This window comes from Homarus americanus, unplaced genomic scaffold (assembly GCF_018991925.1).
Source record: "Homarus americanus isolate GMGI-L3 unplaced genomic scaffold, GMGI_Hamer_2.0 scaffold30108, whole genome shotgun sequence".
Classification (NCBI taxonomy): Eukaryota; Metazoa; Arthropoda; class Malacostraca; order Decapoda; family Nephropidae; genus Homarus; species Homarus americanus.
In genome coordinates, this window is record NW_024748109.1 from 12,456,386 (window position 1) to 12,474,365 (window position 17,980).

The following is a 17,980-nucleotide window of genomic DNA, read 5'->3' on the forward strand; positions in this document are numbered from 1 at the left end:
TTAAATCACGGTCGTGGTTGTTTCCATAGAATCATGGTCGTTTGTTATAATCATAGTCGTGTTGTTATAATCATGGTCGTGGTTGTTATAATCATGGTCGTGTTGTTATAATCATGGTCGTGGTTGTTATAATCACGGTCGTGGGTTGTTATAATCATGGTCGTGGTTGTTATAATCATGGTCGTGGTTATTATATGGTCGTGTTGTTATAATCATGGTCGTGGCTAATATAACTGCGGTCGTGGTTGTTATAATCATAGTCGGGTTGTTATAACTGCGGTCGTGGTTGTTATAATCGCGGTCGTGGTTGTTATAATCATGGTCGTGTTATAACGCCGGTTGTTATAATCATGGTCGTGGTTGTTATAATCATGGTCGTGGTTATTATAATCATGGTCGGTTGTTATAACTGGCAGCGTAAGCATGTACCGGTCGTGGTTGTTATAATCATGGTCGTGTTGTTATAATCATGGTCGTGTTGTCATAATCATGGTCGTGGTGTTAACATATCGTGTTATAATCATGGTCGTGGTGGTCAGCAATCATGGTCGTGGTTGTTATAATCACATGGCCATAGTAAATCATCGTCGTTATTCGTTATAACTATCGCTGGTTGTCATAAATGGTCAGTTGTCATAAATGGTCGGGTTGTTATGATCGTATCACGCTGTTATAATAAACCCCACACTCATTCTTTATCTTCATTAAACCAGATTAACCACTTTAATAGGATTATACCATTAGGCACACCGACGAAACAATGAATCGTCTTATTCAGATAGAAGAAAGTGTAGATATTTGTTTTATTTTACAGATATTTAAGAAGTATGGTATGGTATTGTATGGTAGTATTGTATTGTATCCCTGACAGCGACGAATGAGGGTGCGGCAAGTCCATAGATTTGCATGGTTAATTAGGGTGCACCAAGTCCTCAGAGATCATATCGTCATCATAAATGGTTAATTAATGCCTTCCAAAGAAACCATCAACATGGGACCAGGTTTGTTCCACTTTACGAATTTTTTATCGTTTAAAACATCAGCAAAAGCCGCCAGTTCCCAGACAGACAGCTAGTCCTATAGTATATTAGATTACCAACTGGCAATGCAATATTTTTTCTTTTGTTTTATTTATTCCTCACATTTACTGGTACTACAGTATACATGTGACCCTGGTCCCTAATAGCCTTGGATAATGAGGAGTATGTATCGAAAAATATGTGGTGAAGTTGCCAGCTGGGAATGCATCCTCTATTTATATTAATTCTTATTGGGAAAATTGCCCCAATTTTCAGTTTCGTTAATAACAATAATTTTTAGTATCACATCCCTTGCGATAACTGGGGTATTCCTGTATAGTAATTTAATCACATTTCAATGATCAGATAATAAACCAGCATTCCCAGCACAGAAGGTAAAGGAATGGGTTCTGGAGTGTTGGTATTACAGTGGTAATGTGTGTATCTCTCAATAATAAGTCAAGAGTTAGAGTCCTGCTTGACCCGGACACATGTGAGAAGGGTATTATCCAGTGTGACCCTACCAAGCATCACAGTTTTCCTGGATTCCGGCTTCCTCCTGTACTGACATTGGATGGGCCAATTGCCCGAAGGGCTAGTAAGCGGACAAGTGGTAAAAAAAAAAAGATGAAAGGAAAGTAAAAGAAATAAACTGAATGAAAGAATATTGAGGGAACAGGATAAAAAGGATATGATTGAGAGCAAAATCTACATTATAAAGTGGACCAAGCAGCAGGATGAAGCTCTAATTGCATGGCGAAGGTTATCATCGTCCATGTTTGTCTATCTTTTAATTCCCCTGTATAAATGGCCCAATATTTTGTGACGTCTTCAATGGCTGCACTATGTCAGAGATGTCCATTAAACCTCGCCAGTGTCAACTTGACTTATGAGGACAGCTCAGCTTAGCATCGAGAGTATTGGCTAGGTTTTGCCTAGAGCTAGGTTAGGATGATTTAGGCATGTGCAGAGAATGGAGGAGACCGATTGGATCAGAATTTGCATTAGTCTGAATGTGGAGGGGAGATGACCCCAAAGATAAATCATGATGCAAGAAACCAAGCAGCTTGGAGAGCTGCTATCTGGTAATCATGTCTAATCTATGCAAGTGTGAAAAATGACTGAAAAAATGGTGATGATAATGACAAAATTCTTGGAATACCTAATTCATGCACCTAGTTTACCGATAAAACAATAACTTAATCTTTAAGCATTATTTGCTAAAAGAGCCTCGACCACAGGAGTTTTCAGTTCACAGAAATCAGTACTTGGGAGATTTAACCTGTACCAGTAAAAAATGTGCTGAGGCAATAAATTATAAGATATTAGAAATTAACTGATGGAAATACAGTAAATTATGCACACAAACTGTATGATACAAGACTGAGTTTCGAAGTGTAAGAGAACGAAGACACTTTAAAGTAAACTGATCAATTTGATATATAAAATATGATCAAAGGATTTGAATGACAAGGCTTTCTTGGAAAAATTTATCAAGTCATAAATTCAGTCTTTTATCATTTTACTGTCTTGTTATTTTAGTCATAACACCATATACCTGCATACAAGAAATTGTGCACCACTGCTAAAGAATATACACTAGACTTGATATACATATAAGCTGATAATAAGCAATTACAAACTAAATCATGGTCAGCTAATTATAAATTAGAATATTCTCATTCCTCTAAAGATGGAGAACTACTGTGTTTGCAATTTATTTTACTAAGTACAGTACTTACTTAAATTTGCCAGCGCTGAATTAAGAGAGGCAATAATGATGAGGTAACGTTGTTGCAGCAACACTTTATCACTCATGACAGATGAAAATATCTTGGCTGCAAATTCAAATGAACCATAGATAATGAAGAGGTATCGATTGTTTCTTCCCACACCAACCTCAAGTGAGAGTGATGGTAAGTAGTTCAAAAAGGATACACCCACCTGTAAAGTAAGAATGTGACACTTATTAACCAATAAAGATACTGTATAACTATTTCAACACTTTTAAAAGAGATTTAATGACAGGTATTACAAGCAAGTCCTGCTGAGTGAGCAACCAATGATTGAGGATTTGCTTTAATGAAAATTAAACAAAAGAGCTCTTATTCGATTTAAGGAGAAAAATTCGAGGTAAACCAGCTAAATTATCATTTATGGAGTCGGGCTGACCCAGCCTGTGTAGCCAGAGAGCCTAGACAACATGGTAGAGTTTATTTTCTTGGCGCAGTGCAAGCATTTGTGCTGCTACACAATTATCTTTTGTCAATTAGAAAGCATCGTGTGCTGCCCTTATATTGTTATAAAATAAATGAAAAGTAATGGTTCTGAGTGCAGTATTGTAGTACCAAGAGAAATATAGGTTTATAGTATCAATGACTGTTTTTCCTCTGAGATGCTGGCAGCTGCATACACCTGCAATTTGACTCAACCCTCCACTTCTTCATCCTATCTATTCATCTATCAGCACTTCAACTCTAAGTTAATTAGCATGAAAATAAAGAAGAAGGAGATATAAGGTAATAGTGGAGCAGATGGTTAGCACCCAAAGGCATTTATATAATTTTTTAATGTTTTTCACACTTGTTTGGATGATATTAACCATGATCATAAATCACTTGTAGTGGATAGGACATGGAGATGAGGGATATTGCAGGGTAAAATATGGCAAAACAATTATCCCTGTTAAACTAATCAACTAAGGTGGACGTAGAGTCGGAAAGTGGTGTACGTTTTTATTAAAGAACTATTCCATGGTAACCATCATCAAATTATGAAAAACACCTATCTTCATTCAAATTGCTATAACTTTGTTATTAAATATGTTAGATTGCTAGAAACACAATTCTGGTGTTGAATGAAACATCTGCGATTGTTCTTAACAACCATGCCCCCTATTGCTGTTGTTCAGCTAATTTGTATGTAATTATGACATCACAACAAGGAATATTTTTCTTAAATTATGTTTTGGTTTTCTGCTGTGCATTTGTTGCATCTTAGTGGCTCAAAATAGTGCTGCCTGGTAAGATATGCATGCATAAAGAGCTTATAAAAAATGTTGATTGTATGGTAAGTAGTTGGCAGCTATGAAACAGGGAGGTACTTCCGCCTGGGAAGATATTGGAAGCATAATGTGTTGTCTAATGGTAGACCCTGCTACCACAAGGCATCACGAAAATTGTGAGCTAGTCCCAGGTTGCTGATCTGTTTTTCTGCCACATTTACACACAATTGCAGTCTCAATTGTCTGTCTTACTATTGACAACACAACAAATATAACCGTACTAACTCTTGATCTGTTCTATTCATTCTATTTTATTCTCATGTGTTAGTTGATATTAATATTGAAGCGGGGCCTTCTCGGATGAGTCCCATTGGTCGGGAAGGTTGTGGACCCCAGGGCCGACATGATCATCATCAAACTACTGGGGCCTCAACTGACGCCACCGCGGTTGCTGGAGGATTGCCTTTTTTCAAACTTAATTTTTCCAACATTTGCGGCCTGAGATCCAATTTTCATTCTGTGGAGCACCATCTATTAACCTCTTCCCTCGACCTCTTACTACTTTCCGAACTTCAACTGACCAAAGCAGCATCACCCAAACCTTTTCAAGCCCCAACTACTGTACAACCTTTAAACCTCTTTCCGTTCTAAGGGAGGTGTATGCGCTTACTGCAACACACGTACACCTATAGCTCGACTCACGGATCTTGAATCTTCCCTTTATGATGTCATCTGGCTCAAAATATCTCTACCAACTATGACTATTTTTCTTTGTTTCCTATACTGTTATCTCAACTCTACCAACTATTTGGAACTCTTTGGCTATCTCACTTCCTGCCACGAGTCGTTGCTATCCACACACCCCAACACCGAGATCCTCTACCGAGGGGATTTCAATGTACATCACAGAGAGTGGCTTGGCTCTGCAAGGGATGACTCAGGTGGAGCTGAGGCGCTCTCTTTTTCCTTACTTAATGATTTGGAACAAATAATAAAACACCCAACACGTGTTCCTGATCGACACCATCAACTTGCTAACATTCTTGATCTTTGTTTTACCTCTAACCCCTCACACTATTCATACTCAATTTCTGCCCCCTTAGGGTCTTCTAATTACAATCTTATTTCTATTAAATCAAACTGGGCATGACCACCTCCCCCACCCCCCTTCTAAACGTCAACTATGGCACTATCGGAGGGCAAACTGGCAATTCTTCACCGACTTTCCTTGGGACGAACGTTGCTTTTCCACTCGGGACGCCTCGGTATGTGCTGACAGCATTGCTGGGGTTATACCAAAACTTTCACTTTACAATCTTGGTTTGATAGCTACTGCTCTCTTGTATGCAGGGGGAGAGATAGGGCATATCAAGCTATGAAACTATCTCCTCCTCCTATTACCCAGTCCTCTTTCATTACTTCTAGGAATCGTTGTAAGGCTATTCTTCGTAGGGCCAAGCGGAATTTTATAAAAAAGAAAGACTGATGTCCTGACTAATTCTTCTTTTGGTCCTTAACCAAAAAAATCTGTAATAACTTCTGCACTCCCCCTTTTCCTCATCTCTTCTGACCTGATAACTCTATAGCCAACTCTCCCCCTGACAAAGCCAATCTCTTTGGCCACTTATTCTCCTCTAACTCCACCTTAGATGATTCCAACTCTATCCCTCCCACCCCTGCTCCTCCTACTGAACCTGTGCACCTCCCTATAATCTCCACTCGTAGGGTTGCTGGTGTGTTATCCAGGTTGGATGTGGGTAAGGTGCATGGACCGGACGGAATACCCCCTCGTGTTCTGAGGGAGTGTGCTGAAGTTCTGGCCCCTGTGCTTGATCGCCTCACTCGCCTTTGCCTCAAGATCCAAACTTTTCCTTCTTCTTGGAAGCATGCCTTGGTTCAGCCCATCCCGAAGTAGGGTGACCATTCTAATCCCTCTAACTATCGCCCCATTGCCATAACTTCTTCCCTCTCAAAGATTTTCGAAACTATCTTAAACTCTCATTTTTTCCGTACCCATGAACGCCATTCTCTTTTGCCAGATCACCAATATGGCTTTCGCCAGGCGAGATCTACTGGTGATCTACTCTCCCACTGCACCCATCTTTGGTCATCCTCTCTTAGGGATTATGGGGAACAATTGGTGCAGAGCTCTTCCAGGGAAGAGAGATTTCCAGCTAACCAGACGACTTTCTGAAACCCGGAAAAAAATCCTTATCCCCAGAATATTTTCCGGTTACTGGGAAAAGTTTCCGAGTGTCTAAGCTAGACATCTTGCACACACAGACACTAGCCCACTTCCTCAGAATGTTTCTGGGCGCTGGGGATGTTTTCCTTGAGTCTAAACTACCGGAGTCTGTAAATGCAGTTCTAATTAAGTTAGAAACTCCATTTCTTTACTATAATAATACAGAATAGTTTATCCAAAAGTTTGGTAAAAAATTATATTTGAAAATTAAAAATCCATATGATATGGACGTGAGTGAAACTGTGTGTTACAGCAAAGACTGGTATTTTCCACTTCCATGGAGCTGTGGGGGATTAGAGGGTCTCATGTACCTGACCTGACGCCATGTCAGGTGGAGGTATATGGTGGGGGATTAGTGGTCTCATATTACTGACCTTCTGATGGAATGTCAGGTCATCCTTTCTTGGCCGGGGGATTAGTGGGTCTCATGACCCGAAGAAGTCTTGAATAAACACGAAACCTAAAGTATTTTTAGAGAGATTGTGATAAGCATAAGTATAAATGAGCTAAGTTGCATCCCTTCAACATTACATTACTTAACATTTATAAATATGGAGTGAGAAAGCAGAAAGGTGTGGGTGATAAGAGAGATGCAGTGGAAATGAGTGTTGCCAAGCACTCCTCAACAGCTGGTATTTAACTTGAAGTCACACACACACGCAAATTTGTGACACAGTAAGACCCTCATTCCTTATGTCTGCTGTCTTAATTCCCTTGCTAGGAGTATGTGAGTGGTGTTGGAGTGTGTGTGGGGAGGGTGTGATGTTGGGGTGTATGTGGAGAGGGTGTGTGTGTTGCTGGTTGTTGAAGTGTGTGTGTGTGTGTGTGTGTGATGGTGTGTAATATTTGGCTGAAGAGTCGAACTTTTGGGGGTGAGGGAGGGAGGGGGGTGAGGGAGGGAGGGGGGAGGTGAGCGGTCACTTTTATCCCTCACCCCCTTCCTCACTCAAGCGTGGCTAATTGTGATAGGAAGATGAATTTGATACCATAATGATCCTTAAAAAATTCTCTACGAAGCCCTCAGGACTGAACTCCTTCAGGCAGGTGTCCTGCCTAGCAGGACACCTGCAAAGGAGGAGCAGGCGTGGAGAGTGGTTACTTCCAAGGGGACTAGGGTCAGACTCAGAAAAGCTGACCAGGGTGTGGAGTGCAGTAACCCCTACCAAGTGTTGGAGGAGGATAGCGAGGAAGAAAAGAGGCAGGACGATGTGGTGCCACGGGAGAAAAGGGCAGTTGTTCAAACCCTGCCCAGTGGTAAGGTCGTGGTAGTTGGGGACAGCCAGGTGAGGTTCTTAGATAGGACTTTTTGTGCAAGAGATAGGAAACGTAGGACTAGGGTGTGTTTTCCTGGGGCTGTGATAGGGCATGTAGCTGAGAGGATAGATAGCGTTTTGTCAGGGGAGGGTACCAAGCCAGTAGTGTGTCTTAGTGTGGGAGGTAACGACATTGAATTGAATTGAAACAGTTTATTTAGCCAGAAAAACACAGATACAAAGTGGATAATAATAACAAATATTAACATGGCTGAGCTCTCTTTTAGGCACCTGATATATACTATACATTTATCTCAAGGAAGTATGATGTAACATTTAGGTTAGGAGTGAGGAACTTTTCAAGATGTGTAGGGAGGCACTGGGGAAGGTTAAAGATAGGGGAGGGATCCCGATAGTATGTGGTGTCTTGCCGAGAAGAGGAGTTGGTGGTGAATGACTGTCCAGGGCAATTGCTATAAATTGCTGACTGGAAAAACATTGTGCAAGCAATGGTTGGGTGTTCATTGATAACTGGCAACCATTCAATGGCAACGACTACCTGTACAGTCGTGACGGACTACTTGTCTTGTGCGGGGGTAAAGACGTGGTCTGCATTCCTGGAGCGTGAAATTGTCACTCCTGGGGAGTAAAATTGGTTACTCAGGACAAGGGGTAAAACAGAACCAGGGAAGGGTAGGTTTAAATGTATACTATACAAACAGTAGTAGCATTAGAAATAAAATAGACTTGTTGAGAGCGGTTGTATGTACCGAGAATGTAGACGTCATAGCAATCACCGAAACTTGGATGAATCTGGCGAGCAAGAATTTTTTATCAGAGAACCAAATAGAAGGGTACAACCTTTTTCACAAGGACAGGGAAGGTAGGAAGGGGGGAGGGGTTGCAGTCTTCGTCAGGGATACATTAAAATGTATTAATAATTCAGTAAAGGGTGAAATTGAAACCTAGTCTGTTTGGGTAGAAATTGCGGAAGGAAGAGAAAAACTAATTATGGGAGTGAGTTACAGGCCCCCAAGTCTTGGGAAAGAAGCAGCTCAGCCCATATGGCAGGAAATGAGTAGGGCAGCAAAATACAACAACCTGTGCATTATGGGGGATTTCAACTTCAGAAATATTGACTGGGACAACAATATATTAGACCTAGTATTAACAAATAAAGAAAATATTATCAGACATATCACAATAGGGAAAGAAAGAGGGAACAATGATCACAGAGAAATCAGGTTCACCCTAAATTGGGAAACGAAAAACAATGACAATATGGTCACAGTTCCAAACTTTCGATTGCCGATTATCAGGGGCTAAGAAGGTACCTAGGTGAGGTCGCCTGGGAACAGTCAGGTCAGTCCCCAGTAGGAACGGGTGATGTCACTGGTGACACAGCAATTGATCATGACTATAATATATTCACTCGTATACTACGTAAAGCACAAGAACAAAATATACCATACAGAAAAATTAGGTCAAATAAGAATGAGCCCGGACCTAAGGCCTAGAAAACAGTGCGTTAGTGTTCGAAATAAGGCAAACAGAGTATTAGGTTTTATATCTAGAAGTGTAATTAATAAGAGTGCAGAGGTCTTATTACAACTATATCTTGCGCTAGTCAGGCCGCACCTCGATTATGCGGTTCAGTTCTGGTGCCCTTATTATAGAATGGATATCAATTCACTGGAGTCGGTGCAGCGAAGAATGACGAAAATGATTCCAGGACTTAGAAACCTTCCATATCAAGATAGGTTAAAGAAACTAAACTTGCATTCCCTAGAAAGACAAAGAATGCGGGGAGATATGATAGAAGTATTTAAGTGGATGAAAGGAATCAATAAAAGCGATATAGATAAAGTTCTTGTACTAATCGAGCAGGATAGGACTCATAGCAACGGATTTAAGTTGGATAAGTTTAGGTTTAGGAGGGAGATAGGAAGGAACTGGTTCACAAATAGGGTGGTGGAGGAGTGGAACAAGCTTAGCAACTTTGTAGTAAGTGCTGGAATGCTGGAAAGTTTTAAAAGGAGGCTAGATATTTTCATGGATGATAGAGAGTGGTTGGCCAACCGTACTATTGCAGACTCCTTATTTTCTTATGTTCTTATGACCAGAAAACTTAAACATGACATAAGAATAAAGAAAGGAATTTATAAGAAATTAAAGAGAGGGAGGAGCAGCTCAGAAATAGGTATAATGAACTATCTAGGAATGTTAAGAAAAATGTAAGGAAGGCAAAGAGAGACTACGAAATCGGGATAGCAAGAGAATTCCAAGGCGAATCCCAAGGAATTTTCCAGGTAAACAGGATAAAGGTCAAGGGGAAGTGATTGATGAAAGTGAGAAAATAAGCAAAGCATTAAACAGTTACTTCTTATCAGTTTTCACAGAAAAAATTCACGAGGAAATTCCAGAGGTGGAACTGATATTTAGGGGAAATGAAGAAGAGAAACTGAAGAATATTACTATCACGGGAGTTGTGCCAGACTTGTGGAAACAGGCAAATGTATCATCCATATTCAAAAAGGGAGACAGAGCATCAGCGTTAAATTACTGGCCGATCAGTTTGACGTCAGTAGTGGGGAAATTTCTTGAATCAATTACAGTGAGTTCTGCTATAACGCGTGTTTTGATAACGCGAATTTGCTCTAACGCGATTTTTGAATTAGGAACGATATTTGTATAACGCGAACGCTTGTTTGCTATAACGCGATTTTTGCTTACTATTTCTCCAATTTTGTGGTATTAACTGTGAATATGGTAAAGAAGAATATCTCCAAGAAGCGTTCTGGTGATAGAATTCCCGGTGATGATCGTAAAAGAAAGGATATAACACTTGAAGAGAAGCTCGATTTTATCAACCTCAAAATCACCCTTCTCCCCCATCAAGTTACATTCATATTTTTTCAAGGTAAAGTGTTACATTTACTGTATGATTTCATTATTAGATATGAATGTAACATTTATTTAGACTGTGCTATCCTTTGTGTTAGGCTAACTACTAAATTTTTTCGATTTCGAGTAATCTGCACCTAACCCTATTTTCTCCATAAGCCCTGTTATTTCTATTTCGCGATTTTCTATAACACGATATTTTACAAGAACACAATTATCGCGTTATAGCAGAACTACCTGTATAGCAAATAGCATCCGATCGCATTTAGAGAAAAGCAAATTAATCTACAACTCTCAACATGGGTTTACAAAGGGAAAAATCTTGTCAAACAAATCTGCTGACGTTTTTTTAGGAAAGTCTTCGAGGTAGTAGATAATGACGAAAATTACGATGTTATTTACTTAGACTTTAGCAAAGCGTTTGACAGAGGCTTCTGAGAAAAGTTAAGGCTCATGGTATCGAGGGGAAAGTTTTAAATTGGACAACAATGGTGTTAACTCTGAGTGGGGCTGTGTAACCAGTGGGGTTCCCCAGGGGTCAGTACTTGGCCTACTCTTGTTCATTATCTACATAAACGATCTAGATACTGGGATCAGCAGTGACATAAGCAAGTTTGCGGATGACACCAAAATAGTGCGGCAGATTAATTCAGGGCAGGATGAAAATGCACTACAAATGCTTTCAATGTATACAGCCTTAACAACATCAACCTTGAGAAGACAATTTGTGAAACAGACTTAGGGGTACTTGTAAGACCAGACCTACGGCCTAGAAAACAGTGCGTTAATGTTCGGAATAAGGCAAACAGAGTATTAGGTTTTATATCTAGAAGTGTAAGTAATAAGAGTGCAGAGGTCTTGTTGCACCTATATCTTGCGCTAGTCAGGCCGCACCTCGATTATGCGGTTCAGTTATGGTGCCCTTATTATAGAATGGATATAAATTCACTGGAGTTGGTGCAGCGAAGAATGACGAAAATTATTTGGGGACTTAGAAACCTTCCATATCAAGATAGGTTAAAGAAAGTAAACATGCATTCCCTAGAAAGACGAAGAGTGAGGGGAGATATGATATTAGTAATTTAGTGGGTGAAAGGAATCAATAAAGGAGATATAGATAAAGATCTTATAATATCCGAGCAGGATAGGACTCGTAGCAACGGATTTAAGTTGGATAACTTTAGGTTTAGGAGGGAGATAGGAAGGAACTGGTTTACAAATAGGGTGGTGGGCGAGTAGAACAAGGTTAGCAACTTTGTAGTAAGTGCTGGAACGCTGGGAAGTTTTAAAAGGAGGCGAGATAGATTCATGGATGATAGAGAGTGGTAGTAACTCTCGACAGGAGCTGCCATGCACAGGCCAACCGGTCTATTGCAGACTCCTTATTTTCTTATGTTCTCACCACCTGACTCCTGAACAAACTCTTGATCAACTTCTTCAAATTCTACAATGTGTTTGGCAAGCTCAAAACACACATACACACACAAGAATTAAGACAACAAGCATCGTGTGAGGGTCCTGTTGTGTGACTGCATGGAGGCAAATTAAAAGATCAGCTGTTGAGGAGCTTTCCCCTGGGTAACACTGGTGCATGTTATCTCTTCTTTCCACTCCATCTCTCTCATCACCCACATCTTTCTGCTTTCTCCCTCCATGTTTTAAAATGTTATGTAATGTAATGTTCAAGGGATACAACTTTGCTCATTTATACTTATACCTACCACAATCTCCCTAAAAATACTTTAGGTTTTGTGTTTATTCAAGATATCTTTAGGTCATGAGACCCACTAATCCTCACTCAAGAAAGGGTTGACCTGACATTTCATCAGGTCAGTAACAGGATTCCACTAATCCCCCACCATACTTCCACCTGACAGTGCTTCAAGTCAGGTCACTTACATAAGACCCACTAATCCCCAACAGCTCCATGGGAGTGGAAAATACCAGTCTTTGCTGTAACACAGTTTCATTCACGCCCATATCGTAAAGATTTTTAAATTTCAAATATATTTATTTAAATTTTTTTGGTTTACTATAGTAAAGAAATGGAGTTTCTAACTTAATTAGAACTGCATTTATGGTCTCTGGTAGCTTAGACTCAAGGAAACTATCCCCAGCACCCAGAAACATTCTGGGGAAGTGGGCTGGTGTCTATCTATGCAAGATATTTAGTTTAGACACCCGGAAACTTTTCCCAGTAACCGGAAAGGGTTCCGGGGATAAGGAATTTTTCCGGGTTTGAGAAACTCGTCTGGTTAGCCGGAAATCTCTTACCTCCAGAAGTGCTCTACACCAATTGTTCCGGCTAATGGAGTTATCACTTTTATATTGTATTTTGTGGGGTGTGGTCAGAGATGACATTGTTTACATGGTTTTCGCCTCCTCCTGGGTGGGAGGGGGGTGTCCTGCTGTCCCCTGATTCTCTACTGGCGCACTTGCCTCCACTACCTTTCCTTTGTATATATCCAATGAATCCCCATCCCCATTCCTCATCGAATCCTCCCTCTTCAGTTTCAAGCCCCATAGGAGATGCATTACAGTGCATCTGGGTTTATGAATATATTCTGAAATGCATCTTTCCTTGCTAAGTTTTTTGCCCACAGAATAACTTCCCATTTCTTATCCTCACTCACTAGTGTGATCCTGAGGGGGTAAGGCTTGCTCTCCTGCTTTTCTCCTAACCTCCTCACATCCTGAGGGGGGCTGACAGTTTCAGAGCCTCTGCGCAAATATTCTCAAATTTATTGTGTGTTTTCCTACTCTCCGCTTCCTCATACTGGTTCTCAGGGGCTCCAAACACTATGTTGTTCTGCACTCAAAACGTTCCTGTTGTTCCTCCTCTCCCCTAACAGTAGGTCTACTAGTTGCCATCTCTTAACACACTTCTGCAGGGTCCCTAGCTGCTGAAGGACCTGTTCGGATCCTGCTACTGCCTGAGAATAAATTTTCTTCATTACTCCCTCTATTCTATCAGCTCCTTCTTCAGTCTTAGTGAGGATCTCTTTTCTAACTTGCTCTAGTTTGGCAACCAACAAGGATCCAGCTTCACATATTTTTATCTCTTAAGTTTCTCATTCACTTGTGATCTGCAATACTCCCTATTACTTTGGTTATACAGTCAGGGAAATATTAGCAACAGCCTTCATGCTTTACTCCATTATCCTGAACGTTGATGCGGTCAGACCACACAATCTGCCCTAGACGCCATCCCCGTGTAGTAATTGCATGTCAACAAACTACTTGGTGACCCTGGGGTCTTAACCTGATTCCCCATGTCTATACGTGTCCGTCACAAACTGTCTTCTTTTTTACCTACTTACACCTGTGGGACACACAGTGCTTGACAGATGTTGCCTTTGGCAATCCAGAGGAGGGGAGAGGGGGGGTGGGGGGGGGAGGGGGAGGAAGATGTTCAGCCTCTGTAATTCTAACTGACAGTTTAATAATATTAATAATACTTATTATTATTGCTATGATAATTGCTTTTGTGACTTATTGTCAAGGTACTAGCATCAAGTACCTTTTAAAGCCCACGAATCAGCTGCATTCCAACAATAGGCCTCAGTGTCTGGTGTGTGGAGGGGGGGTGGGGGGAGGGGAGGGGGCTGATGCCAACCTTCATGATCTTTCACTTTATTCTGATGAAGAAATTTACCCCTCGCTGGGATGAACTTCTTTTATAATCATTCCTACTAATTGTAAATTAAATGAACTAAGACATAGTGATCATACCCTTGTGGCAGACTAATATTATTTTAAAAAATCACTTAGCTGTCCTGCTGGTCTTGACCTTGCTGACACCCTCGTTCATCCAGTGTTGGCGTCCGAGACAATTGGGCTTGATTTTTGTTTTTTACTATTATTTACTCCTGTTTTCTTTTCCAGTTCTCTTCGACGAGTTGTTGGTATCTCTATGTGCTATCACTGTGAACACTGTATCTCCCTATGAATGGTGGATCATATGCACAATCACAGTCCTTTAGAAAACACAGAAAAAACGTTCTTTGTGGCAGCAATAATGTGCCTCAGTTTCTTACAGGCACTCATGCCTGTTGCTTGCCTCCATTTTTTTTCTCCAATTTATTTTCAATTATAACCTTGGTTACTGTTATCACTATGGACTGTCTTAGCTAAAGGCACAGCACTACACTGTCTGATCATCCTTTGGACAGTCAGTTACAGCCATGGACGCACCTCATTAAATTGTCAGAATTAAATCTTGGTATATGGCAATGGTTTTATGGTTGTATCCCAACGGCCTATTGTTCCAGTCTAGTAGGAAGAATATTTCAATATTCAATTGCAAAGAACATTAAAAAACCGACATCGATTTACACATTCACATCACTAAGGTGATCTTTATGCTCTTATGTAATCACTGTCCAAACTCTGCCACTCAACAACGAAGGCCCAAGTACCAACATGGTTTGTTACAGACACAACATGACACAACCCACACATGTTTTTTCATATATAATATATTAAATAATTTAAAAAAATATGATATAATTTGTAATTTGACTTGAAAATAAAAGGACAAGGTGTATCAGAAAGTAATCTCTTCCCTGATCACTCTACCCCTAATGCCGACTGCCATCAAGATCAGCTTTCAACCAGACTATTATTGATTCATTATTATTATATTCTACCATGATCAGCCTCTCATGATATAAAATTCATCTAAAATAATATAAAGTCTTCAATAACAGACAAAATATAAACATAATTTGTAATTTGACTTGAGAATAAAAGGAAATGTTGTATCAAAGGTGACGTCTCCCTTTACCTTCTCTCTCCCCTCTCTCCCAAAAAGAGTAACCTAACCAAAAAATTCAATGTGAGAGAAGCCATTTATTATGATGACAAATAAAATAATATACAGTGGAACCTCGATAAATTGGATTAATTGGGCCGAAAAATGTGAAAGTCTGAAAAAGCGAATTCAGTGATATCCCCGTTACCCGGAACAATTGGTGTAGAGCACTTCCGGAAATGAGAGATTTCCGGGTAACGAGACGACTCTCTCAAAGCAGGAAAAAATCCCTCAACCCCGGAATTTTCTGGGTAATGGAAAAATTTTCTTGGAATTTCCAGAAAATGCACCTGATTTTTGTCTCAAACCCGGAAAAAATTCCCCACCCCCGGAAGTTACCAGGTATCAGGAAAATTTTCTTGGAATTTTCCGGAAATGTGTCCCTGAAAAATTTCAATTCCGGCTATCGGAGAGTTCCAGGTTTGAGGGGGGGGGGGTAATACTGCTTATCTGAATTGTTTAAAGATAATCAGTTGTTGTTATGTTGTTACTGCATTTCAACAACTATATTCTTTAAGTGTATAACAACGTTATTAAAACAATAATACATCAACAATAAAATATATGAAACAGAACTCTCCGGGTTGAAAATCTGACATTTAAGTCTGGTTGTCAACAACTGTTGTCACCGAGATGATTCTTATTTACTGTAAAGTGATATATGTAAGTTACCACAGAATTTGTCTTATGAATAAAGAGAAAGTTGTAAACTGTACAGTACTATAAAAATAAGAACAAATAAGCGTAGTAGTATATTTTATGTGGAAGATAAATGTTTATCTGTGAGCAGCTGGCAGATGGGTGGGGGGGGGTTTGCATGGGTGGGTGGCTCCCTTCCCCTCTCTTCCACAAGATTCCTCAAACACTTCTTTATGCAATTCCACCACAATTCTCATATAATTTAAGATCATTTGGTGCCAGGTTGATAAAATATTATCCTACAAGAATCAGCTTTCCTGAAAAAAGAATCCTACACTGAACACCATGAATCATTTCATACACGTTTGTTTACAAAGAACAAACAGTTGACTGGCTTACCACAATGTCTGTCTTCAGCACTTAGTAAATGAGTACAGTGCAGTTGTGTATTTATTATCATTTAATAAATTCGATTGCAGTGTATTTATCACCACTTAATAAATACTATTGAAGTGTATTTATCATCACTTAATAAGCAATATTATAGTGTAAAGTATTATGCATATGCATATACTCTGGTTTATTCAGTAATCATTTGTTTAAGTGTACAAAGAGCCAAACTGAGTCATCATCCAATACTTAAAGGTAATACATAATGTTTTAAAGAAGGTATCTTCATATCAAATACTATACAGTACAGTGTGTTATAGTGACCCCAGTTGTAAGCTGGTCTGCAGAAAGTTCTTACAGGAATGCATCTTGAGTAAATAACCTTCTGATACAGCTTATCTTTTTATTTTCAAGTCATATTACAAATTACATACAGTATTGTATTTTGCTCTATTACTGAAGATGATATATTAATCATGATGAACCATAGTCCATAAGAGGCCAAACATATGAAAATATAATACCGAATCAATAAATAAATAAACCTGACGAATGTGGCAACATCTGATTAGACCACTGTCCAGTATTCAGTAAGTGTGGTTCATTTCATAAAATTTGTTGATTTATCTTTCCCAGTTCTCTATTTTTGTATAAGTATTTCTGGTGACCAGAGCATCTCAGAGTCAGCAAAAAGCGAATTCCGATATATTGAAGTCCGATTTATCGAGGTTTTACTGTAAGGTATCAAAATGAAGTTATTTACTTTACTGTATACTTTATCATTTTTATTTTAAAATACCGTAATGGAGGCTGAGACTTGATAAAACTTGTTTTACTAGGAATGAGGGTTTGAGCCATTACTTCCCAAACACAGGTGTCTGCAGATGGCTGTATTTCTCCAGTAACCATATAGAACAGGTATATGGGCATGGGACATCAACATTGTGAGGCCAGAAACAAGCAAAAGTTCAAAGAGTACATCACGCACGTGATGGCAGGCCTGCTGAATCTAAATATTTTCCGTGAGTCCACAGAAATTTCCACTACCCTGTAATTGCTTTCAAAATGTGTGGGGATACCTTTTAAAACTCTTAATGGCAGAAAAAGTGGTTCACAAAATGGATACATCTGGTGGTGATGGAGTGGGGCAGGTGTGTGTATGTGACATGGATAGTGCAAAATGTGCTCATCTTGTGTCTCTTCCCGGGAGGATTACCATCGCCATTGTTTGAATTATTTTAACTAAAATCTTTCGATTTTTCTGTGTGTTGAACTTAAGCCTGGCCTGTCATTTTTCGATAATAATCTACATTTATTCATTGCTAGTGTACAATATTAATTGTTACAAGTCCACTCGCCATCATTTCCTGTGTTGGTGGTGCCTCAGCGATTCTACTGATGGGTATTAATCAATATTCATGTATTCTCATGTAGATTAAAGAACTGTTCAATATTTTACCTTTCAAAATCATACAATCTACTTTCGAGGTATCCCCCACTTTTGCATGACACAAAATTAGCGTTCACCTGACAGACTCGTGATTTTTTAATCTGACTCGCCACAAGGCTTTTTCACTCATCACCCGGTGAGTATGATTGGGCAGCCTTGATTGTTGACACCCTCCTATCCAGTACGCATGGAGAAGCACTTCGACCATTTTTACTATGGGTAAACACTTTACAGTACGAAACAATCAAAGCTATCAGTGAAAA

At 39.6% G+C, this 17,980-nt stretch overlaps 1 protein-coding gene across 1 annotated transcript in view; it reads right to left on the reverse strand.

Moving 5' to 3' along the window:
* Positions 1 to 2,225: 2,225 nt before the first annotated feature.
* Positions 2,226 to 17,980, reverse strand: part of LOC121880135 — a 134,464-nt gene continuing 118,709 nt past the window's right edge. Inside the window, exons 6-7 of the mRNA XM_042387196.1 lie at positions 2,758 to 2,963; positions 2,226 to 2,301 (exon numbers count right to left, since the gene is read on the reverse strand). Coding sequence (XP_042243130.1) covers positions 2,226 to 2,301; positions 2,758 to 2,963 — 282 coding nt within the window. The remainder of the gene's footprint in view (positions 2,302 to 2,757; positions 2,964 to 17,980) is intronic.